Source organism: Mus caroli, chromosome 10, assembly GCF_900094665.2.
Source record: "Mus caroli chromosome 10, CAROLI_EIJ_v1.1, whole genome shotgun sequence".
NCBI lineage: Eukaryota > Metazoa > Chordata > Mammalia > Rodentia > Muridae > Mus > Mus caroli.
This window is the reverse complement of record NC_034579.1, coordinates 8,676,493-8,700,089: the sequence shown is the minus strand read 5'-3', so window position 1 is coordinate 8,700,089 and position 23,597 is coordinate 8,676,493. Positions and strand designations below refer to the sequence as shown.

General features: G+C 38.8%; 1 protein-coding gene across 1 annotated transcript in view; it reads left to right on the top strand.

Moving 5' to 3' along the window:
- Positions 1-23,597, top strand: part of Utrn (utrophin) — a 493,578-nt gene that overhangs the window by 434,191 nt on the left and 35,790 nt on the right. Inside the window, exons 63-65 of the mRNA XM_021174513.2 lie at positions 1,692-1,858; positions 5,058-5,169; positions 19,695-19,831. Of these exons, the coding sequence (XP_021030172.1) occupies positions 1,692-1,858; positions 5,058-5,169; positions 19,695-19,831 (416 nt within the window). The remainder of the gene's footprint in view (positions 1-1,691; positions 1,859-5,057; positions 5,170-19,694; positions 19,832-23,597) is intronic.

Sequence of the window (23,597 nt, the reverse complement as noted above, 5' to 3'; positions counted from 1 at the left end):
TCTCCAGTCTTAGTCTGCCCAAGCTGCTATAGCTGAATCTATGAACTGGGTGGGTTAGGAACAACTGATGTTTATTCCTTAGTTGTAGAGGCTGAGAACCTGAAGATTAAGGTTCCAGCAGGTTTGACATGTGCTGAAGAAAGCTTTCTGACAGCGCTTTCTTGTTGGTGAAAGAGGGGCCTGCCCCATGCACTTCAGAAGGACAATCTGATGGTTGCTCATCCCTTCATAATACGTTGAACCTCATATTGACTTTGATACATGTTTTCTTATTGAAGGAATAAAAATGCTTTAGTGTTCTCTGTAGAGAATATCCTTTAAAATATGAAAGCATTACAAAAACAGCCATCTTTTCTTAAATGCACATACACACAAAGTCATGTACAAATTTTTGCACTGATCTGAGCTGCTAATTTTCACCTGGGCAAAAGCCACAGTTTCTTTTTTAAATGCTTACGGTGCAGAAGAACATTTATAAATGCTACTGATGTCATCCATATGCATAAAGTTAGAAGCCTACAGATATTTTTCCAAAGCATAGCCAATGATTTATCACTGTTGAGCGAAAGAAATGCTCACACGGTATCTTTGAGGAGAATCAATGTCACGGGTTATTACATTTTATAATGGCCCTTTTTCTTATTTTAGAAATAAAAAAATACTAAATGATTTTTTTTCTAAATATGATTTATAGTCATATATGTCAGTGCTCAGAATGACCTCAACCCCTGCGGGAAGAGGCAGTTGGCGGAATTTACCTCTGCTCTCACACACAATTATTCAGCATTAGGATTCAAGGAAGACTTGAGTTGCCTCACAAAATTTATCTTGATAAGCTTAGAGAACCTATATGGTGTATCCGGGCTGGTCTGCCTCCAGTGTGATGCTCTGACAAAACAGAGGCGGGGCGTAGCAATGACTCCTTTTGTGAAACATTTGTAAAGCTCGTGTAGAGTCTTCCACTTTGTTTGGAAGGTGAGGAGTCCTCATCTTTGTACGTTTACCATCTTAGATAAACTTGGGCTACAGAATTAAAGAATGGATATGGAAAGATTACCTGGAATCGTGTGGATTTTCATTTTGCTTCCTTTTTTTTTTTTTTTTTAAATTTGAGCACAGCGGGAGTAGGTAGATGGCACAGTTATACGGAGTTGCTATAGAAGCATGAGGACCTGGGATTTATCTCCATAACCCACTTTAAGTCAAGTGTAGTAGCACATGGCATGTCCTTGTAATCCCAGCATCAATGTAGCAGAGACAGGCAGATCCTTGGGGCTCATTGGCCATCTAATCTCACCTACCGAGGAATTCCATCTAGTGAGTGATGCTGGAATCATCACAAGAAGGACACTACATGAGGAATGAAAGCTGAGGTTGTCCACTGGCCTCCTCATGTATGTGAACTGCATGCAAGTGTACCTGCATAGATGAACATTTAAAAACCCACAAATAAAAAAGAAACTCTGAGCACTAAGGAATTGCCCCCCCCCCCAACCATATGGCAATGGCCGCTTCCCTTCCCCCGCCCTGCATTCTTCTAATTTTAGTTTCTAGAATTTTCTTACCTTAAAGAACCTATTGTCTTGGCTGACCTGGAGTCACTCGACTTTTCTCTCGTGTCAATTTGCAGCAGCAGCACTTGCTGCAGCTTCAATGAAGAGCTGTTCTTCACTTTCTGTCTCTTCCCCCAGAATAACAACAAGCCAGAAATCAGTGTGAAGGAGTTTATAGACTGGATGCATTTGGAACCCCAGTCCATGGTGTGGTTGCCAGTTCTGCATCGGGTCGCAGCTGCTGAGACTGCAAAACATCAGGCCAAATGCAACATCTGCAAAGAATGCCCGATTGTTGGGTTCAGGTGAGAAGCACTAAGAGAAATCAGAACTCAATGGTCTCTGCTCTCCTCATATGGCCATCCCTTCCCATTTATTCCTGCTTGGTGGTTTGTCTTTGGAGTGCATTTATGCTCCACATCGTCCTTCTTTCTAATGCACCATTCCTCCTCATGATCTATACACAAACTTATTTTGATTCTTGTAGTTATTTGTAATACTTTAGTCCAGAATCAGAAAGTTTTATAAATATCCTTTCACTGAGGCCATAGGAATACCTGCACAGGATGATTGCATTATAAATTAGGTATGTATAGTCTTGATCAAATTTGTTGGCTGTTCTAAGTTGTTTGGGATCAAACTTAGTAAGACAAAAGCAATATGTAAAATATGAACCAAGAAGTTATCAGAAAACTGTTCCTTATGCTAGGTTTGTTGTAATCAATTCTACATTTTACCTGCTCATTAATTCTGTTGATTGTCTATTCTCTCTCTCCATCTCCTACCTTTTTTCTTTATGAGCATGTATGTATATATTCCTGGATATGTGTGCATGTGCATGGAGACCAGAGGTTGAGGTCACGTATCTTCATCTTTCTCAATGACTCTCCACCTTATTCTTCATACAGAGCTCTCTCTCTCAATCTTGAGCATGACGTCAGCTAGGCTGAGTGGCATGCCCTAGGCATCATCCTGTCTCTGCTTCCCCAGTATTCAGATCATCTCGGGTTGCTAGTGCATGCCACTAGACTCAGCATCTTTATGCCAATTCTGAAGAATCTGAACTCAGATCTTCATAGTTGGCTAAGCCAGTCCTGCCACACTCAGTCCATCTTTTTTTCTCATTGTGTCAAGGACACTGACTTAAAGCCTTAGAGGAGACTGTGTAGGAATCTGTACCATTGTCTTAAGACCTTCAAGGACTCTGTACCTTGGCCTTCACAGGATGGTGTGTTTGTTCACGTTGGTTCCTTCATTACCTCTTGAAAAAGTATGCCACATTCTTTTCCTGGGGTTTATGATTTCTCTTAGAAATTATTACATAGCTATTAGTATATGCTTTAAACATTATTGCTGATCACATTATTAGTTATGATCAGCCAAAAATGATAATACACCGACCTTATGAGTAATATTGAACATTTCTGTAAAAGTGGAGACATGAGGAATGTGCATGTGCAAGTAAGATTTATTTTTATTTATGCATCTGTATGTGTATGCGCATGTATGTGTCTGTATGTGCACCCATAGAAGAGGGTGTTGGATCCCTCGGAGCTAGAGTTACAGATGGTTGCTAGCCTCTGTATGGGTTCTGGGAATCAAATCTTCATCACCTGGAAGTATAGTGAATGCTCTTAATTGCTGAGCCATCTCTCCAGTCCTTCAAATTGAGCTTTAGTGAAATCTTAGATCTCTAAGGTGTTTACCGAGCTGAGAATTGTTTCATTTCAAATTCCACACAGCTGGTCACAGCAGCATGAATAACAGGCAGGCCTCATCTCCTTTCATGTGAACAAAATGCTAAGAGATATGCCAAGGCTGGGGCTGCATGCTCATCTTGACTCTCGGTTTTGCCTGCCTTCATAATCTCTGTTATCCCCAACCCATGACTTGAATTTTCACACTGATTTCCACTAGCAAATTGGCTCCTCAGGATGTCATTTCTGCCTTTTGAAGGGAGGGAAAAGCCATGCCCTTCTCCCCATTCAATTGGTCCCTTAAAATCCCAAGGGAAAGCCTTGCCCAAGACTTCATCCTGTATTGTCCTGCTTACCACCATCAGCAAGCAAGACTGAGAAACAGTAGTTTTAGCAAAGCACATGGCTAAAATATACTGACAGTGCAAGAGTTTCTCCCTCCCTGGTGAAGAAAAGGGAAGGGTTGCACTAAAGAAGATTTCACAAAGGACACACAATGCCAGCCATATTTGTCAATGACAAAAGGTTAAAAGATATAAGTATAAGTGATGTATCAAGCCAGGAGCATAACAAAGCTGGTATAGATTGTCTTCAGATAACTTGCATTTTTACATGCCATTTTAAAAGTCCTTCATCACTTGATAGTGTATATTAGCCTCACATAACCTTTACAGTGTCTTTCTAGTTTGACTTTGCTAGTCTTGGCATTTAAAATGTCCCTCTATAGATACAGCTGCAATGTATGTTTCTTAGTTCCCCCAGTTGTCTTAACTGAGTGGACTATTTGGGGAGTATTTTCCTTTCAGACTCCATAGACGTTTAAGACTTAAGAGTGTTGTTTCTGCAAATAGACATCAGTGCACACGGTTTCTTTCTATGAGAGGCTTAAAACATTATTTCGTTCAAGACTGTGTAATGATCAAAGTGTCTCTCTCTCTCTCTCTCTCTCTCTCTCTCTTTTCCTAATAACTATTTTAAACAAAACCTAAAAATGCTCAAGGTAGAAATGAGTGTTCTTATGAAGGAATCTTATATTCATTTCTTATGAGTGGTCTTGTTGATATTTTAAAATGTGTGAAACTCACTGTCAAAACTTTTCTCTATCATTTCCTCTCCACACTCAGATCTCATGCAGACTCTTCTGACATTGATACTAGACTTCACATCATGTGTAAACATGTGCAAGCATGTTTTCAGACCCTTAGATGCATTTGCACATGTTTATCATCTTTCATGGTATGCCTGCATCTAATTCTCAGTAATAAAGGAAAAAATTAATTAAAAAGTTTACAAAACCTAACTTAGGAACAAGGCTTCTACCTTCCTTCATAATCTGAGATCCTTTTTAACGAATACTTAAATTCCTCTCCCCTCGTTGGAGAGATAAACTGTCACTACTTCTTTTTTTTTTTTTTTTCCCTAGAGCAAGAACAAGCAGAAGTCTTATTAAGACAGACAAGACACAAAATGTACATAAATCTAAAATCTAATGTAATGTGACTAAATTATAAATGTATATACCTTCCTCTAACTCTAACGTTATAGAAGCAAAAGTCTTACCCTTAATAAAAATATACAGAATGTATAAAAGCTTACTTCAGATTGGTTTCTTTCTGAGTAGGGTACTTTCATATGGAAACCTCACATTATGTCATTTATCCTTGGTAGTCTACATGTGATTACAGCCGTCACTTATAAATTGACACTGAGAAACATCTTGCATTTGTAACCGATGCACTCTTGGTTTCCTAACTGCAAAGCTTGTTGCTAGGGCACAGGGTGATGCCTGTTCTTTTCTCCATCACAGATACAGGAGCCTAAAGCATTTTAATTATGATGTCTGCCAGAGTTGCTTCTTTTCTGGAAGAACAGCAAAGGGCCACAAGTTACATTACCCGATGGTGGAATACTGCATACCGGTGAGTATCTTTTGAATCAACTGAGCAGTTATATCACTGGTTTCTTAATCTTATTTGTATTTCCTTATTTATTTGGCTGATTGGTTGGTTGGTTGGCTGGTTGTTTGTTTAGGATTTTTTGAGAAGGGTTTCTCTGTGTATTCTTGGCTGTCCCAGAACTCTTTTTATAGACCAGGCTGGCCATGAACTCACAGATCTACCTGCCTCTGGCTCCCAAGTGCTGGGATTAAAGGCATGTGCCACTACCTCCTGGCTAGTAATGACATTTTATCCAATAAATCTTTACTTAACTGTTTTTTAAACCTTCAAAATTTATGGTTGTAAATTTTGTTGTTTTCTTTCCTTTTAAATATAAGTGTTTCTTATGTTGTTAAAAATTAAGAAAAATTCTACATTATACCAAATGTAATTTGTTAACTTTCCAAATATGTGTTTTCATTTTAAGCTTAACTTTTTTGGAAGCATATTCAGAACTCATACTGATTTAGCTATGATGAAAATGAAACCACTTGCTGAAAACAACCATGTTTCTCTTAAACTTTTAAAGGGTGTTTTTTGAAAAAAGAGTTATAGCTGATCAAAAATGAAAAATAGAGAAATAAAAAAATCATCCATACATTTAGTTTCTGAACAAACTACCTTCTAATTTTTTAGCATGTTCTAATTTTATAAAACATATGTATGCTTTTACTAAAATTTTTTAAAGACATTGTGTGTCACTCATGTAGCCTGGGATGGCCTGGTGCTCACTGTGTGTATCAGGCTGATCTTGGACTTACTGAGGTTCCCTCTATGTCTGCTGTCTGAGTGCCAGGATTGAAGACATGCACTACCATGCTTGCTAATAAAAGAATTGTTTTCAATCTGGAGTTTGTCATTTGACTTCATAAATAGCTGTCTGCCCCCCACCCCCACCCCCATTTTTCCTTAGACCATAGCTTCCTGGAACAAACTATTAAGTGAATGAATTGCTATAGCTGGCCTAACCATCTTTTAGATTTAAGTCTTTAGTTTCCTATAAACAGCATTTAAGAGCATTACTGAGAAGGTAACATTTTATATGTGTTATATAAATTACATTTCCTTTGGGCAAATGACCAGAAGTAGGTGAGCTAGGTCAATGACTATGAGTAGCTCTGTGGCCAAAATACTTAATGTCAAGTTGTTTTCCAAAAGAGGTCCCTGCCACCATATCATACGGTCACATTTGCTAATGTGTTCCTTTTGCCATAGCCCCCTCGCACTGGATACAGTTATGGTTCCTTTCATCTAAAGTTGCTTTGTCCTAAGATTATCCTCATTTTCTGTCAATAGCCATTCCTTAGTTTTGTTCCAGATTGTGGCAAAAATTATTTATAGAGTTGTATATTTTCTTTGGTTTAGAGAATTAAGTAACTTTTTGGACCATAAATCTATACAAAGGCAGCAGTACTTGTAAAATATGCACATATAATTCTCCTATTCTTGGTGTCTTATTTTAAGTCAATAGAGATTCTTTCATGTGGAGAGGAAATTTCTAGAAAATGTTGCTGAATTATAATGGATGAAATAATCTTGATGCCCAACATTAACTAGGAAAATATTGCTCCCATGGAAGCTGGGGAAATATCTATTACAGTTATTAATTTATTTACTAACCCAACTAATATTGAATTCTTACTGTATGTCTTGCATGATTATCAAAGCTAGCTGCTAGTTGAAGTGGTAGGACAGTTTATTCAGTAGAATCCACATGTATGTGTGAGGAGTATGTCTGTACACATAGTAGAGTGCTCAGAAGTATTTGAGCATGTGAGAAGGGGATACTGGCTTGGCAGAGAGAGGGACAGGGACGGAGCTAAGCAGAAGACAAAAGGAAAGTGACAAAAGGCAGCCAGTGTGATGCTGGAGACCAGCTGTGTCTCCAGTTAGAGAAGTTAGGATAAATCTCCATAAAGACTGGGAGACGTTGCCTTCTTACCTAATAATCTCCTTTCAGAGAAATGGCTTTTGGGGTCCTCAAGGACAAGACTCCTGAGTTCTAAGCGATCATATCCATCCATTTCAGGACCACACCAAGGTTTCCGACTCCTCATTCCTTTTTGATAAGTCCTCTTGGAGTGGTCAGGGCTCTTTCAGGGTTAGGTTACATTACACAGACAGGAAATGTTTTGAGCAGCATAGTTTCTACAAGGTATCTACTTGTTCTATGCTGTTATGTGCAGCTGGAGGTCATAAGAAGTATGCAGCCTTGAGCTATCAGAAATCAAGGTGATGCTTGTTCAAGTCTTTTAAAGAGGATGGGATGGGATGGATGGAACAATAACTGAGAATGTGCTATTTTTATAGGTCAGAAATTCGACAGAATAGAAGGTTATGAACGTTAACCTTAGTTAGATCAAAGAGAGAATCTGTCTTTAGAGTCAACTCTAATGGTTTGTCGGTTGTCTAGGAAAGACAAGATTACTGATGTCCCCACTGCTGTCTATATAGGAAGAGGAAATATGTGATACTGAGCAAGGCAACAGAGAAATGAAATGACTACGGGTGTAGTGACTGTATTTGAAAAGCAGGATAAGGAGATGGGAGAAGCCATCTTAGATAAGAGCAATCAGGTCCAGTTTGAGAAACTAACATTTGGATTGAACCTGAAGGTGGAGAGATTCAGCAACCATGTACAGAATGGGGTAGAGTAATAAGGCATTGCAGGCGGAAGAAGCAGCAGTCTCAGAAAGCACTCTGATAGCAGGCAAGAGGCTGACAAGAAGATACAGAAGTGGAACCTGTCCTTCAAACAAGGCACAGGGCAAGCTGAAGTACCTAGAGAAAAATGAAAAGGTGGGGTCCCCTGTTCAAAAGATACTATGAATTTCCAAGTGACAATAAAGGATCATTAAACTGAGCTGGGGATGTTCTGAGCATGGTAGCTCTGCGACTCGCTAGGCCTTCTGTCTAATGACAAAGACAGTGGGAGAACAAAGGGCCTGATGAAGTAGTGTCAGGTTGTACAAAGCTCTTCAGATCCTTATAAGAGATTTGGGTTGGGAAGCAGTATAATGTTAATATTTACATGATAATAGCTAGACATTTAGGGAGCTGATTATAAAGATCTGGTATTAAATGGGAAGATCAAGATAAGTGGATGAGGGTAGAGGAGTAATATAGAATTACTGTTTTTATTCTCATTAAATACAATAATTTTTAATAAATTCTTAACATTTCTAAGCAAGTTGAAAGCAAGGCATGTTTAATGATCATTGATCAACAGAAGCCTGTTTGCAACCACTAACACATGTATGAAGTTTCCTTTCCTACCTCTAATGTTGAATTTAAAAAGAAAACAAAACTCCAAGTCAGCAGTTCTCAACCTGTAGATCACGACCCCTCAGATCGAATGATCCTTTAGTAGGAATACTAAGACCATCAGAAAACACAGATATTTGTATTATCATTCATAGCTAACAAAATTATAGTTATGAAGTAGCAATGAAAATAATGTTAACCACAACAAGAGAAACCTTATTAAAGGGTTGTACCATTAGGAAGGCTGAGAACCACCACTTTAAGCCTTCCCAAAATCTTTCTTCTACGTGGTTATTTCCAAGTAGCTTTCATTTCTGAGGTTCCATCTTGCTTTTTAATTTCCTGGATGGTATCATCCTTTTGGTGCAGGAGGTGATCATTTGGCCTTTCCTGATCTTAAGTGGCAATCCTATCCGTGTTAGTTTCTACATTTAACCTACAACTTGTAGTCCATTTTTATCTGCTTTGTGTTGGGAATCAGCCCCAGATGTACATGCATGCTAGGCAAACAACCTACCACAGAGCATGCTAGACAATCAATCTACTACAGAGCTTAACTTATAACCTTTCCTAACTTCTGGAGATATATCTGTAAACTGAGTCTTAGAGGCATAGTCTTGCTTTAAATGGTATGTGTGATTTAATTACGTTCCAGTGCCTTTCACCTAAATCCTTTAGACCTTTCCCTTTTCCTTTCTACTCTCTTCGTTATAAACAAGCTGTATGTATGGCCCATTCTTTACCTTGACATCTACCTTAAAAAATGGGCTTAAACAGTGCTCAGGTTTGTTTTTCTTTTTTTCAGTGAAGTGATATTTGTGCATTAAATGGTTGTGGCCTTTCCATAAGCACCATGTTATTTGCAGTTCTCCCAACCTGTCTTCATTTCAGGTTAAGAAAATGGCCCATTCATATCACTGGCTCCTCTCTTTCTCCTCCAAGATCACATCTTACCCTTCTCTCAATGTGTTTATTGTTAAAAAGTATAGTTTGTTAGCCTTATAATGAGTCTCCAGACTCCCCAAATATTCCACCAACCTATCAGCTTATTGCCTGTGATAGTGTTTGTGTTTAGATGTAGGGAGACTAATGAGGTCTAAATTAGCTCTCATGATTCATGAAGGTATTTTATTATACTACTAATAAAATATTCACATGAGGAAATGGAGTGGAATTTTTCTGTTTTTACGAAACTGCCTTTAACTCTTACTACCCATTACTATTCTATAATCCAAATTTGTACCGTAATAATTCATTCAGTTCAACAAAAGTCTATGTTCAAGTGATAGCATGACTTGGATTCTAGTTAGTGTGTGTCCCCTTTCTCTCTCTATTCATTTGCATCTTACCTTTCCCCCAAAATAACTCGACTGATTCTTGTAGAGGAATCTTTTGAGGCTCCTCTAGGCTTTAGACCTCTAGTAAGGACAGTGCCTCATTATAGAAGCATGCAGTAAACAAACTACTTAAATCATTAGCCAGAGAGCAGAGAAGAGAAGCAGAGACAGTATCCCACAATCCCCTTAAAGATTACCATGCCAGTGACTTGACCATCCAATAGGCTTCACCTTCCAAAAAGCTTCTGCCAAGTTCCATAAGGACACACTGGAGATTGCCTTTAATATATGGACCTTCAAGGAACACTCAGCAACCAAAGTTAGCCCTGTAAGCTGCTGTAACAATACAGATAGGTGATGTGTAATGAGCAGACTCTTACTTGGCTAATGTTTCTAAAAGTGAGGAAGTCTAAGCTGGAAGGGACCTCATGGGGCCAGAGATCCCTTGCATCATTACATGGTAGAAAATGGAAGGTCAAGACAACTCCTGTGTGAAAAAGAGGGGAGGCATTCTGTATCAGGAATCTTCACTGCTAAAAAGTAGCTCTTGTGATCAAATCTACCCTTAATGGTATCTATGATGTAATTCACTCTTAAGGATTCTACTTTTAAACACTGTTGCCTTCAGATAAAATTCCCAGCACATTTAAAAATTAGAATCATTTGTCTCTGTAATGAAAATTCAGTCTCCTTTAAATAATTGCTGCTGTAAATAACCAAAATTCAATTTGAATTAGAAAAATAATTCATGTAATTAGAGAATTGAAAAGTTCTTCTTTTTTAAAAAAGTTATTTTACAATTTCATCCATAGAACATTTTTGTTTGACTGGGTTTTGGTTTTGGTATTGGCATTACTGAGGACCAATCTCAGGGTCTCACACGTGCTAGGAAACCACTTTTCTTCTGAGCTCTATCCCAGATATTTTAAAAGGCATTTTTATTTTGAGATAGGGTTTCAAAATTGCATAGATTGACCTTGAACTTGCTGTCTGCCAGCCTCAGCCTTCTGAGAGTGTAGAACTACAGGGCTGCCCTACCAGACCCAACATACACTCTTAACTATAGCTACAGTGCTATCTATGGAGACTCAGGAACTCATTCATGTTACAACTGACAGTTTGGATGGCTTTCTATTTTTGAACCTCTCTCCAGATTTGAGAATCACCGTTCTACCCTCTCCACTCTCAGCTTAACTCCTCATTTATTTACATTCTTTGTATAAGTGAGACCATGCAATATTTTTCTTTGTGTATCTGAATCATTTCACTTAGGTCCATCTGTGTTGTCAAAAATGGGAGGAATTCCTTCTTTTATAAGGCTGAATATAAATTATAAGCCCTTCCCCATGTGCTCTCTCTCTCTCTCTGCGTGTGTGTGTGTGTGTGTGTGTGTGTGTATGTGTTGATTTTCCTAGTCCATGTATTGTGGGATATTTAACTAGTACCTCTTTGAGACCATGATGTCATTGTCCTTGGGTGTGTGTCTAGAAGTAGGATTTCTAGATCACCTTGTATTGATTCTTTAACTTTTTTAAAGGACTTCAGACCATTTTCCATGGTGGCTGAATCAGTAATAGCATATCTTTAGGTTTCAGGCTGGTGGCATACACATAGTTTATAAGAGTATGTGCAATTTCTAACTATGAGAGAGCACTAAATAGGGTTACATTCTAAGGAGAGTGGGAAAGGCTTATAATCTCTGCTAGGGTCAGGCTGAATCACCAAGAGAAAAGTCAGATGCTACCTTGACACAAGCGCACAGCCGAGCTAATCACCAAAGAGTTGTTATCTATGGATCTCCAGTGCTTAGGAGCTGTGGACTTAGATAATGATAATTTTAGTTAAAGGCCAAAGCAGTAAGAAACCCCCAAGTAGTTATGGTATTGTGATTGTCATGGGCTTCCCTCATGCTGAAGAAACCCTATTGCAGATGAAAGAGCTAGAGATGAAAATACTGGGGTGACGAAAACTTGTATCCACCACCCCCAAACCCCTCCCCCCCAAAAAGGAGAGGGAGACTTCAAAGAGTCCAGTTAACAGAGATTTTTTTTCCAAGTTATTTTTAGACTTAAAAATGTTTTGAGTTTTAGCAAGGCTTGAGGTGTAGTTACATCCCAACATTTAACTAAAATTGAATGTAGAGGGTTTCAGAAGTAAGAGGACATTTAGGAAAATGACAAGTTATAGCTGTGTGATACTGTATCTTTAGAAAGACTTCAATAGTACATTGGCTACAGATGGTGAGGCTGAGGGGAATAATGTAAGGGAAGGAAAAGAAATATCTCTTCGTCCTATCTTTAAGATCAGAGCTGAAGAGAGATTATCAAATGCACACAAGCTCATTTAATGCCAAGTTTCCCTGACCTCTGAGGCTTCCATGAGGAAATGCAGACGAAAATGGGAAGCCTATGTAGTTCAGTGCTAAGGATTTCATGAAGAATAGACAGAGAATTCTAAGTGAACAAAGACGTTCTTATATAGCGTATAGCTTATGGTCCTAGAGAAATAAAAAGCCTGTGTGTGAAGACTCTGCTCCATATCCTGTATCGTCAAAACCCATCAAGACATTTGCTGCTGCCATAACAGAACACTTGAAAATGAGATGTTTACAAACTACAGCTGGTTTGTTGTCACATAGTTTTGGAGTCTGAGAAATCTAAGAATAAATTCTGCCTCTGGTCATAACAATTGTGTTAGGTTAGTACATGCTGAAGGACACTCAAGATAACACAAAAGAGATGGAGGGGAAAAGAGAAAGCTACACACATCCATTTCATCAGGCACTCTTCTGCCATAACCTTGATCCACTGATGATATCAGAGCCCATATTACCCAATCATGTCATAACATCCTATCCACAATTTGTGGGACACTTTCAACACTCAGCAACAAGATGGTGATTCCTGCATCTCTAAGAGAGGCCTCATGAGTTTCTTTGGTGGAGAAGATCAGAGAATGACCATCCTGGTTCTGCTGTTTTTTTTCAAATGCCTTGTTTGAGGCAACATGTACTGAGCTCCATGGAATAGAAACCCCCTTTACTGTTGTCATCAGCACTGGGATTCATTTATGGAAAGAGATGAACATGCTATAGGGGAATCTTTGGAAGCAATTAGAGAGTACAACAGTGAAGCAGGAAAAGTAGACAGAGGCTGTATGCATGTGCTGAGAGACAGTGCCCCCCACTAAGTTAGGGGAAAGAAAAAACCCAGAGGCTGTGGTATTGCTACATACAGAGTTCAGAATATTAAGGGTTGGCTAGGGTGTTTGAGAGATGTGTTTTCTAGAGATGAAGAAATTAGACATTTACAAAAATTTGTTACCTGGAAGGGCAAAATATTGGCTATGTCCAGATTCTCACTGTTGGTCTTGAGTCACAGTAAATCTTAATCAGTTGAGGGACATTGGACAGAGCTAGATTGTACTGGTGGTTACTCTGGGATCCACTAAGAAGAACTGGGGTGGGGATGGGGAGTGAGTACCTCTGTGAAGACACTAAATTACTGTCACTTAAAACAGATTGGTAGTGTAATTTTTAAGCAAGTACATGGCTGTACCTTCATTACTTAGAAAATACTTTGTTTAATCAAACCTGTGTAGCTAAAAACCTTACATATTTAATACAATGTGTTACTTCTCACAAACAGAAACAACAACAAACACTCATACCTAGTTGTGAAGTTCTTTGTGGTATAAACCCAACACAGTAAACTGAGATAATTTTTTTGCAGAAGTGACAGCACAGCTAAAGTTTCCAAATACCTACATTGTGTGTGTTGTTTGTTTATGTGCAAAGTCCAATAATAGCAGTGTATTTCAAAATCACATCAATAACTTCATCAGGTTCTGCAGTCAACCTAGCAAAAGTATGGAGACTTCCAGGGTACTATAGTTAAAAAAAAAAGAATGTTATTTTAAAAACAGCTCTCAGCATATTTGTTATGCAAAATATAGTGTGAAAGACAAGAGGTATGGGCAGGTAAAAAGAATTTACCAAGAACGGAAGCAGAGAAGATGTATTGATATATTGTGCAGGGGCTGCAGATAAGTTCTTGCAGAGTGTAGAACAGCTGGGGACACCACATATTTGATCTTATCTCCTGGGCTAGTTTACAGCATAAGTTGTCTTCCTTGGGGCTGGGCTTTTGGGTAGAGGACATGGTGATCAATTAAGATTGGGCTCCAGATATTTACCTCGTTGAAATCACATTCCAAGTCATCATAGCCCAGTTGTTAAAGTATAGGACTTTTCCTATTGCTCTTGGCCTTTGGCTATATAATATTCTTAATGCTGTGAATTTGTAGGGGGATAATTATCTGTGGTTTTAGAATCCAATAGGATCAAAATATTATATTAAAAAACATGTTTTTTAATTAAGTTAAATGTGCCTTTTTGAATTGTATTGGCAAAAAGTGAGAAAAAAATCAAATAAAAGAGAAAAAAGGGACCAACTGGCACCAGTGGCTTTGTCTCCTCCCTTTGCCAGCATCCTTGTGTTCCGAAGGCTGAGTGTCAACTGTAAGAAAGTGCCGACTCTGTCCTGGTGCCGTCGGCACAGTTTGTGTTGGCAGGCCTGCTTCTTCAGATGTGCATTGGGATATTGGCCAATATGCTAAAACTGCAGCCTCGTTGCCGTTTCTCTGACTTCAGCATCCCGAAGTGGTGATTTTCGGCTCTTTTATCCCTGATGTTGGTTCCCCAGCAAGTCTGGTACATTTAGATGAGCCATTGGCTCTTAAGAGGAGGCTGCAACAAGCTCTGCTTTACATTGGTGGCTTATTACCATCCTTGTTCATGGTGATTCTGTCAGTTACTTAATTTTGCCCCCCCCCCATTAAGATTCAGAAGGCTTTGAGTTTCTCTTACTGATTCCACCAAGCTGTAGAATCCAAACATGTCTTAATTTTACCTTGTTGAAATCAGTGAAAACCCAGGGTTAGTTTTGCCATTAAAAAAGAAAAAATCCTGTGAGTGTCTCCAACTCTTAGGATAATGAAATGCACATTTAGAAGTGTGCATGTGTCCCTCAGCTCTGTCCTCAGTCAGTAAACCTTGCTAATGAGTGTGCTTCCCTCACTTTAATAATTGCAGCGTTTGTGCGTGGTTCACATGGCAGCATTTTCTTATTCACCCCATTTTCTTATTCACCATATGACTATGCATCTTTATATTACCTTGATTTACATAATCACACTTCTGTATCTCCCTATGTACAACTTATTAATATTTGAATTTAATAGTTGAAAATCTAATGCTGGACATGTTTGTTATGGACATCGATGATACTGTCACTTGAGTTATGACTGAGAAAACTACTGGGAGGTTAAAAAAAAAACCAAACATGTTTGTAGTTTTGCTTATTTTCAGTTCTTTTTGTTATTCAGCTTAAATTAATCTGGAATTAGCAGTTGGGTTTTGTCCTTGGACTTTTTTGGCATCAGTGTGAGCAGACTCTTTCTCCATGGTGCCTTGTGGCTCTCTGGCATTAGGAGCTGTTGGTTCTTCAGCTGAAGTAGAGGAGTAATTTATTCAACAAGTCAATTGCCAATAAATTACACGGAGGTCCGTATTTCTGAATCCTAGACTCTTCTGCACATTGGACTTGCATTTTCGTTTGTCACATTAAATGAGAAAGGAAGTAACTGTCAGTCATCCATCAAGGCATTTCAAGTGTAAGATTGTGCAGGGAGTCAACAGTTAAGCTAAGGATGCGCAGTTTAAAACATGGACCAGGAACATGGGGATTCATGGACATGCATTAATATAGAGATATTCAATTGAAGCCAAAGATAATCTCAAAGTCTACATCACCTGAAGTAGACTATTTTTACTCTCAATTAAGGAGTAATTAGAGAGGATTTTAAAATATTCTTGATAGGGGCTTGATAGGGTGAAGATTTAGTGGTTAAGAGCACTGGCTGGTTTTATAGAGGACTTAAGTTTGATTCTCAGCTCCCAAGTGGCTGCTGTCTGTCTGTAACTTCAATTCTAGGGGATATCATACCTTCTTCTGCCCTATACAAGTACTTCATATGTATGGCACACAGACATACATGCAAGCAAAACATACTATCAAATATATACAAAGATTATATATATATATATATTATTTTTATTTTAATACACACACACACACTGCTGGCTTTTATTGTTGTTGTTGTCATTGGTAAAATAGGGCCTGGAAATGCAGTTACTTGGTCTCAATACCTTAGGAGTTTTGCAGAGGCTCACATGATTAGGTTGGTTCTGTGGTAGCCTTTATAATTGGGTAATACCTTTCAATATTGTATTCATTCATTCGTGATGATGGAAAGCCAGTGGAGAACTAGCCGTTCTCATTACTTAAATAAGCTTTGATCCTGTCGTTGCTGCTTCACTTCAGGGGAATGGGGTGTTTCTTGAAGATCCCTACACCCAGTATTTTCACAGTGCCTCACTATCACTAGCTTTGAAAGAAAAAGAGAAGAAAAGGAGGGCAGCTCTCTGTCGTGAGTTCTTACAGGCTGTGAGCTATCAGTCTAGAGGGACTTCGAGGGAGATGGTGGCTCTGTGGCTTCATGCTACCTCATTCTCTTTGTGTTTGCTCTTTCCTCTTTTTTGTTAGCTACCTAAAAAGTAACAGAGCAGTTAGTTAGCAAAATCCAGAAATCCAGAGAGCCAATATCTGCAATAAAATCCAGGACCAAGAAAGTCTCCAAACAAAACTGGTGACAGGCCACCATCAGCCACAGGACCTACTGGATTATCACCATGTCAGGGAAAGAGAAGGAAGCAAAAGTGCTTGGGAACTGTAGATCCTCCAGAGACATCACATGGTTTGTAGATATCAGGACTGCTGCTTTTGAGCAGAAGTCTACCATTTGAGGTGCTTCTCCTGTCCAACTTCCATGTGATAGTTTTGTTTCATCTTTCAATGTTTTATTTTGTTATATTTTAAGATCATCTTTTAGAAGCCTGTTCTTTTTTAGTAAGAAACAAAAGGGGAGTGAATCTGGATAGGAGGGGTGGAGGGAAGAGACTTGGAGAAGTAGAGGGAGGGGACACTGTAATCAGGATATAGTATGAGAGAAAAGAATCTATTTTCAATAAAGTGAGAAAAAAAGTACCTAATGTTCCAAGAAATGCATTTAACAGGTTGACTCATTGTGCAGTAATTTCCAGTAAGTTCCTTTCCATTCCATGCTTCCCGCCGTAACAGCAACAGCTGTCTGCTTTTAAACAACAAAGCACTGCACCTAGTGTGCAGCGGGAGTTGAGTTTGATGGCAATGATGGCTTCCATTATCCTAGGTGGTGGACTTCTCTTTGCCAAGGCATTGCATTAGCACTATAAAATAGAGAGGTGCTAGCAACTGCTGTTAGGTGGCTAATTAGACGAAGTCTACATCAACATTTTACCATTTTCAGTGCAAAATATTAAGCTTAATTCATTTCCTTGGCTCTATTCCAACTGCAGAATTACATTCTCTTACACCAAAGGTCATCTCCCATGGCTATGAGAAGAGTCACTTTTCATATCTTCTTTGGTGTTTCGATAAAGTTTATAGAGCCAGTGAAATAACAGCCTTAGATTACAACTTTGGATGGCAAACAGTTATGTTCCCTGAACATAAAAATTACTGAAGAAATTAAAACATGCTGTTTCTATGTGGCTGTCTCCTTTATAATACACATGCACTGTTAGAAACAATCTAACTCCGCTGTATGCCTTAACTCTGGGGGAAATGATCAGGGGGTTGTTGGTGTTTTGGTGATGGGGGAAGAATAGAAAAATGGAGCTTCTTTATTGCTTGATTAGATTGGCCCTGGTTTTCCAGGTCCTGGATATAGTTGACGAAGAGTGTGTAAAGTGCGATTGGACATTTGAGTGGTACCTTTGAGCAGTTTCTCTCTTTTTATTCAAATATGATTCTACATCAGTACCCAGAATAGATAAGCCAGAACAGCATAGAAACCACAGAAGACATACTATATGAAGATCTGTCTGTGAAACACCCAGAATAAGCAGTCTCATAGAGACAGAAGCTAGATTAATACCTGCCAGGGCCTGGGCATGGGTAGTAGTCATAGAGTGTCTTTGAAGAGTGATAGAGTCATTGTATACGTAAGTAGACAAGGTTGTGGTTGTTTAAGTAGAAGTGGACTCATAACCAGTGAGTTGTATACTGTACACTACTGGGGAGTTGGCAGCGATGCTTGGAACCTGGTCATGTGGCTTTCTTTCATTCATCTCAGGGCTACAAATTCAAGTCCTCTGGACTCAGAGATGAATGCCTAACCATAGCCAAACTTAGTTACAGGCCAAGTTGAAGCTGGAGCACATTCTTCATTTGGTATTTCTTTGTATGTTAACTGCCTATGCTAAGAGCAGGCACAGGAGCAGTGGAATCACAAATCCCTATCCAGAAATAAACAGTTTCAGTTTGCAAACAAGTCTCTGTGATGCTGGGTCACTTGCCATTAAATAAAAGGCAGAAAGTGGGAGCAGTTGGCCCAGTGCATTCACATCTGCATCATTCTGTTTGTGTTATATAGATAACTTCTCTGGCTCCTTATAAAGAGGGCAATGAATCCACTCTGTGCGAAGTGTGGAAGCAAACTACCTAAGTAGCAGTTCAGCTCTCTGCTAATAATGTGAATATGTAACTGGATCGCCAGGACTAGAGTTTCTGTCTGTGTTGAATATGAACACTAAAATTGCTGATAGTATAAAATTAGGCTTAGAAAATAGTTTATGGAATCAGATAAGAGAGTTGGCTTTGAGGGTTCTAGGCATATCTCACTTGTATATGGTTATAGATTTATCATCTTGCCAGGTATGGGGACACATGACCTTAGTCCCAGCGCTCAAGAAGCAGAGGCCAGCCTTGTCTACAGAGCATGCTGTAGCACTTTCAGGGCTATGTAAAGACACCCTGTCTCAACGAAGCCGAGAAACAAACAACAAACTAAAACACCAATCATTTTAAAATCCTTAAGGAAATTGCAACATCATACATCATATTTCATTTTAATCTGGGTATAACAATAGTTTATCTGCTTGGTTGATAAAGGCTTGAGAAACTGAGACTCTTCTCCTAACAGAATCCTGAGGTGACCCTTTGCTTTCTCTCCTCTCCTCTCCTCTCCTCTCCTCTCCTCTCCTCTCCCTCCCTCTCCTTGTGCTTTTTTTTTTTTTCTTCTTCAGAAAGTGTCTCATGTAGCCCAGGCTAGCCTGGTATGCCTATTCCTCTTGCTTCTATCTCCCAAGTCCTGGGATTTATGGGCATGCACCATCATGCCTGGTTAGAAGGGTTTGTTCATTTGACTGCTTTGTTTTCTTCCTCAGCTCTTTTGAGATTTACTTAGGGCCTCACCAGGTAGCCGAGGCTGGCCTTGAGCTACATACAGATCCTTTGTCTCTTTCTTGTATGTGTTGAGATTATGGGCATGCACCTTCCATGTCCCCTTCCACTGCCCTTTCTTTATTATTGATTAAAAGTTCTCCCAACTAGAATGCGTGGTAGCTTGTGGGCAGCATAGGCTAAGCACTGACCTCAGTTTTTAAACCCAATTCAAAGTATGTCCTGTGGAATGCTGTCCCTACTCTTGTAGATGGAAATCGGTTTACTCATAAGAATCTTCCAGTAAGCTTTCCAAAACTTTAATTTTGGAATCAAGTTTTAAAATATAGAATAAAGAAGCTATTTAATGGTTTACTTTTAACGCGTTTTATTAAATTATGGAATCACTGAATGTGTCTTTCATAGAGTCTCAATTATTCTTTATTTTCCTGATACTGGGCTTTTCAAAGGTATATAAAGGTATTTTTGGCATTTAATGACTGTCACCTTACTTGTGCTCAGCTTTTGTTGTAGATGTTGTTGTAGCCTTTTTAACCAGAACTGTGAATTTTTCAACCTATAGACAACATCTGGGGAAGATGTGAGAGATTTCACTAAGGTGCTGAAGAACAAGTTCAGGTCCAAGAAATATTTTGCCAAACATCCTCGGCTTGGCTACCTGCCTGTCCAGACCGTGCTGGAAGGGGACAACTTAGAAACGTGAGTTCTGTTCTAGCGCTCAGTTTGTGCGTGCTTGCACCTCATTGTTTTTAATACTAGTGCTAACAACATAAAACAAATTGTATCTTTTCAAAGAGATTTGTGTCCTGATGAAATATTTTATTTTGAAAGAAGTTGCTCTTCAACAGTTAATTTGTATTATCTGGGGATTTTTGTTTGTTGTTTCTGAATGTGTATTATTATTATTTCTTCTTCTTCTTCTTCTTCTTCTTCCTCTTCCTCTCTCTCTCTCTCTCTCTCTCTCTCTCTCTCTCTCTCTCTCTCTCTCTCTCTCTCTCTCTCTCTCTCTCTCTCTCTCTCTCTCTCTCTGTATTTAGAAATATCTGCCCAATCAATGTGTTATTATTTGCTCCTTCATTCTTTCACTTATTTCCCTTCCTTTCTTCCCTTTTATAGGTTTCAATCTTTTTGGTATAATACCTTTCATTATTTTGTTTTGTGTTGTGGTACTGGTCTGAACCCTGAGCCTTATACTTACTAGAGAAGGACTCTACTTTTGAGTTATATCCTCAGCTTCACATTATATCTTTTTAAATTAAATTATCAGAAATATTTCATCTTACACTTCAAATTGCAACTCTTCTCTGAACCCTCATTTTATGTTTCTTTGTCATCTCCTTAAAGATAAAGCTGGCAAAAATGAAGCATCTTTATACATCTATGAAGCAGACAAAATTGCTTACAAGTCTTCAATTTGAGTTAACAAGCGTCTTCTAAGAAATTAGGAGGGAGAAAAAAATTACAATGGGATCATAAAGCTAAGAAAGAAAACAAAAGAATCTAGAGCTTGAAATGAGATGAAGAAAGATGTTAATATGAGCCAGAAGACATACATACATGGACATTTTAAATCACCAGGCAGTCTTCTATTGAGATCAAAGTAGATGTGATTTTAACTCATTGAATCCCTTTTTAAAGCATGTACTTCAGCATTTCAACTGCAATGCTTTTTGTATGCTGGAGTGTGTAAGCAAAGCACCCATGTGACTATATGAGGGGTGATTGATTAAGGAAGACACCCAGCATTCACCTCTGGCCTCCATGTATAGGTATATACATGCGTACACACACCCAAAAAAGTATGTACACTACCCACAACAATACATTTTTTTCTCATTCCTTCCACATCACATAAGACAAATTTAACATTTGTTTTATTTTAAACAAAGCTATTTAAATACATTTAGAAAATGTATGCTTTTGTCTTTAAAGAGTGTATATTCATTATTCTTGTTGTTGTATCCAATACAAGTTTGACTTGCTGAAGACCTGATAAAATCTTCCTTCTGCTCAGATCACATCGACTTAACCTTTGACATAGCTCATTGTGGCATATAGTATTGTAGATCAACTATCACATTGTGCTGGGATCTAAGAGGGAAGAGAGTAGACTTGTATTGAGCAATGTTGGCTTGCACTATTTTCATAAATCATCGCCATTTTTCATCCCAAATATCTCCATCCTTCACATGAGCCATAGATAGATGGATATTTCCTGCTCCTTTCTTTTAAATTTTAATGTTTTTCCTTTACATGTCAAAATGATCATGGCATTTGATTTGTGGGCACACACTTGAGTTCATCTGTGTATGTGGAGCCTAGAGATTGACATCAGCTGTCATCTTCAATTGCTGTCAACTTATTGATTGAGACAGGGTCACTCACTGAGTCTGGAGCTTGCTTTCTGAGCAAGGCTGGCTAGCCAGCAAGTCCCCGGGATCCTCCAGTCTCTGCCTCTGTACTGGGATTCTAGGTGACCAGATTCCATGTGGGTCGGGGGTTGAATTCATGTCTTTTGTGCTTGCAGTGAACACATTTTACTGACTGAGCCATCTCCAGGATCCACTTAGAGACTTTTTTTCCAAGTAAAAATGAACAGAAAACCATGCAAAATAATTACATTCTCTGCTTTTGATATACTACGCTGAAAATGCCTCACCCTGATTAACATAAATTTCCCACCATTTTCCAAGAGATATACAAGAAGGAGAAAGGAAGGGGCATCTGATTAAATTGGATGCCACCAAATCCCTTTTGAACAAGATTTATGAGCTACTAGATAGTGTGGGTGGGTGTTCTTCAAATCCTACGCAGAGCTCTGTGGATTTGCTGTAGTTCATTTTTCTGTTGAGCCCTCTTCTGCTCCAAGGTCACTTAATCATCCAGTGGAACAATTTATGTGAGTGGGTAGGGTTTTGGGTTTTTTTTTTTTTAAGAAAAAAATGTTTGATTTCATTTATTCTCCTACTTGTGGGAGGAGAGAACATTGGAGAAAAACCATTGAAGTGGTGAAGGTGTTGAAGTTATTTATGGAGCTGGGTAAAGCTTCCCTTGACTTCTTTCTCTTTCATCTTTGCCAATGTGGTACTTTAATTTCTGACCAGTGATTAGCCATGCAGGCATGCATGAAGGGACTCTATGAGGAGAAACGCTTATTACTAAATGGGGGTGAACATGTTCATGCTAAGGCTTATTCCGTTAATTTAATAGGTCTCTATGCAAGAATTTTCAAAATGAGAAAAATTTATTCATAATGAAGTTGAAAAAAGAGCTAAAATAAAATGGTGGCAGGAATAATTTGAGAGTTCTGAGAGATTATTAGTGACTTTAGAATTAGTTTAGTTTCCCTAAAGATTAAGAAACAACAAGAAGAAACACCCGATTCTGGTATTGGGTAATATATCCATAGTAAATATAATATATAGTGACTGAGTCACTCTTTGAAGAATCCCTGCAGAGCAGGTGCAGTTGTGGAGAGGGCTGTTCAAGGCTGGAAGGGACGGATAACGATGCTGAGACCTGCCTGAATCATCTGCTGAGGACTCAGAATGAATGGCCAGAGGTGAAGGAAAAGACTCACTGGCCAAATGAATCATTTTCAAAAGCCTGGATTAAAGTTCTAACACGAAACTAGTATCAAAAACAAATGAGAGAGGCAGAGCCAGATGATAAAGGACCTTGTTATCTATGCTCACATCTTCAGGGTTTAACTTGAGAATAGTGAGAGAGTTCACAGGTAAATTGAGAAAAGAGTGGTGGATGGTTCAAGAAAGATGTTGACATGAAATTACCCTTCAGAAAATGAACTTTAGTAGGAGCAAGGGGGCTTCACTAACACAGGAACCATGGTCATGGCAGAGCATTTTGAGCAACATTATATCATATCAGAAGTATCATGATGGGCCTGAAAGGTAGGAGAGAATTATAGAAGCATTACGAAAGTTTGCCTGGGGGCTAGGGAGATTCCTCAGTAGTTACCAGCCTGATCTGCTCTTCCAGAGATTAATTCCCAGTGACTATGTTGGGTAGCTACAACCACCTGTAACTCTAGCTTCTGGATATCCAATGCCCTCTCCTAGTTTCCAAAGGTACTACCCACCCCACATTTGGCATGTTCAGACATAGGGTAGATACAGTAGCATATACACAGACAAATACAAATATAAGTCTTGAAAGGAAAGTTACTTTAAGTTCAAAGTGTAGAAGAGGTAGTATTAGCCATTGTAGACAGTGTTATAGGTAGTGTTAGCTATAGACAATGTTATAGGTAGTGTTAGCCATTGTAGACAGTGTTATAGGTAGTGTTAGCTATAGACAGTGTTATAGGTAGTGTTAGCTACAGACAGACAGTGTTATAGGTAGTGTTAGCTATAGACAGTGTTATAGGTAGTGTTAGCTATAGACAGTGTTATAGGTAGTGTTAGCTATAGACAGTGTTATAGGTAGTGTTAGCTATAGACAGTGT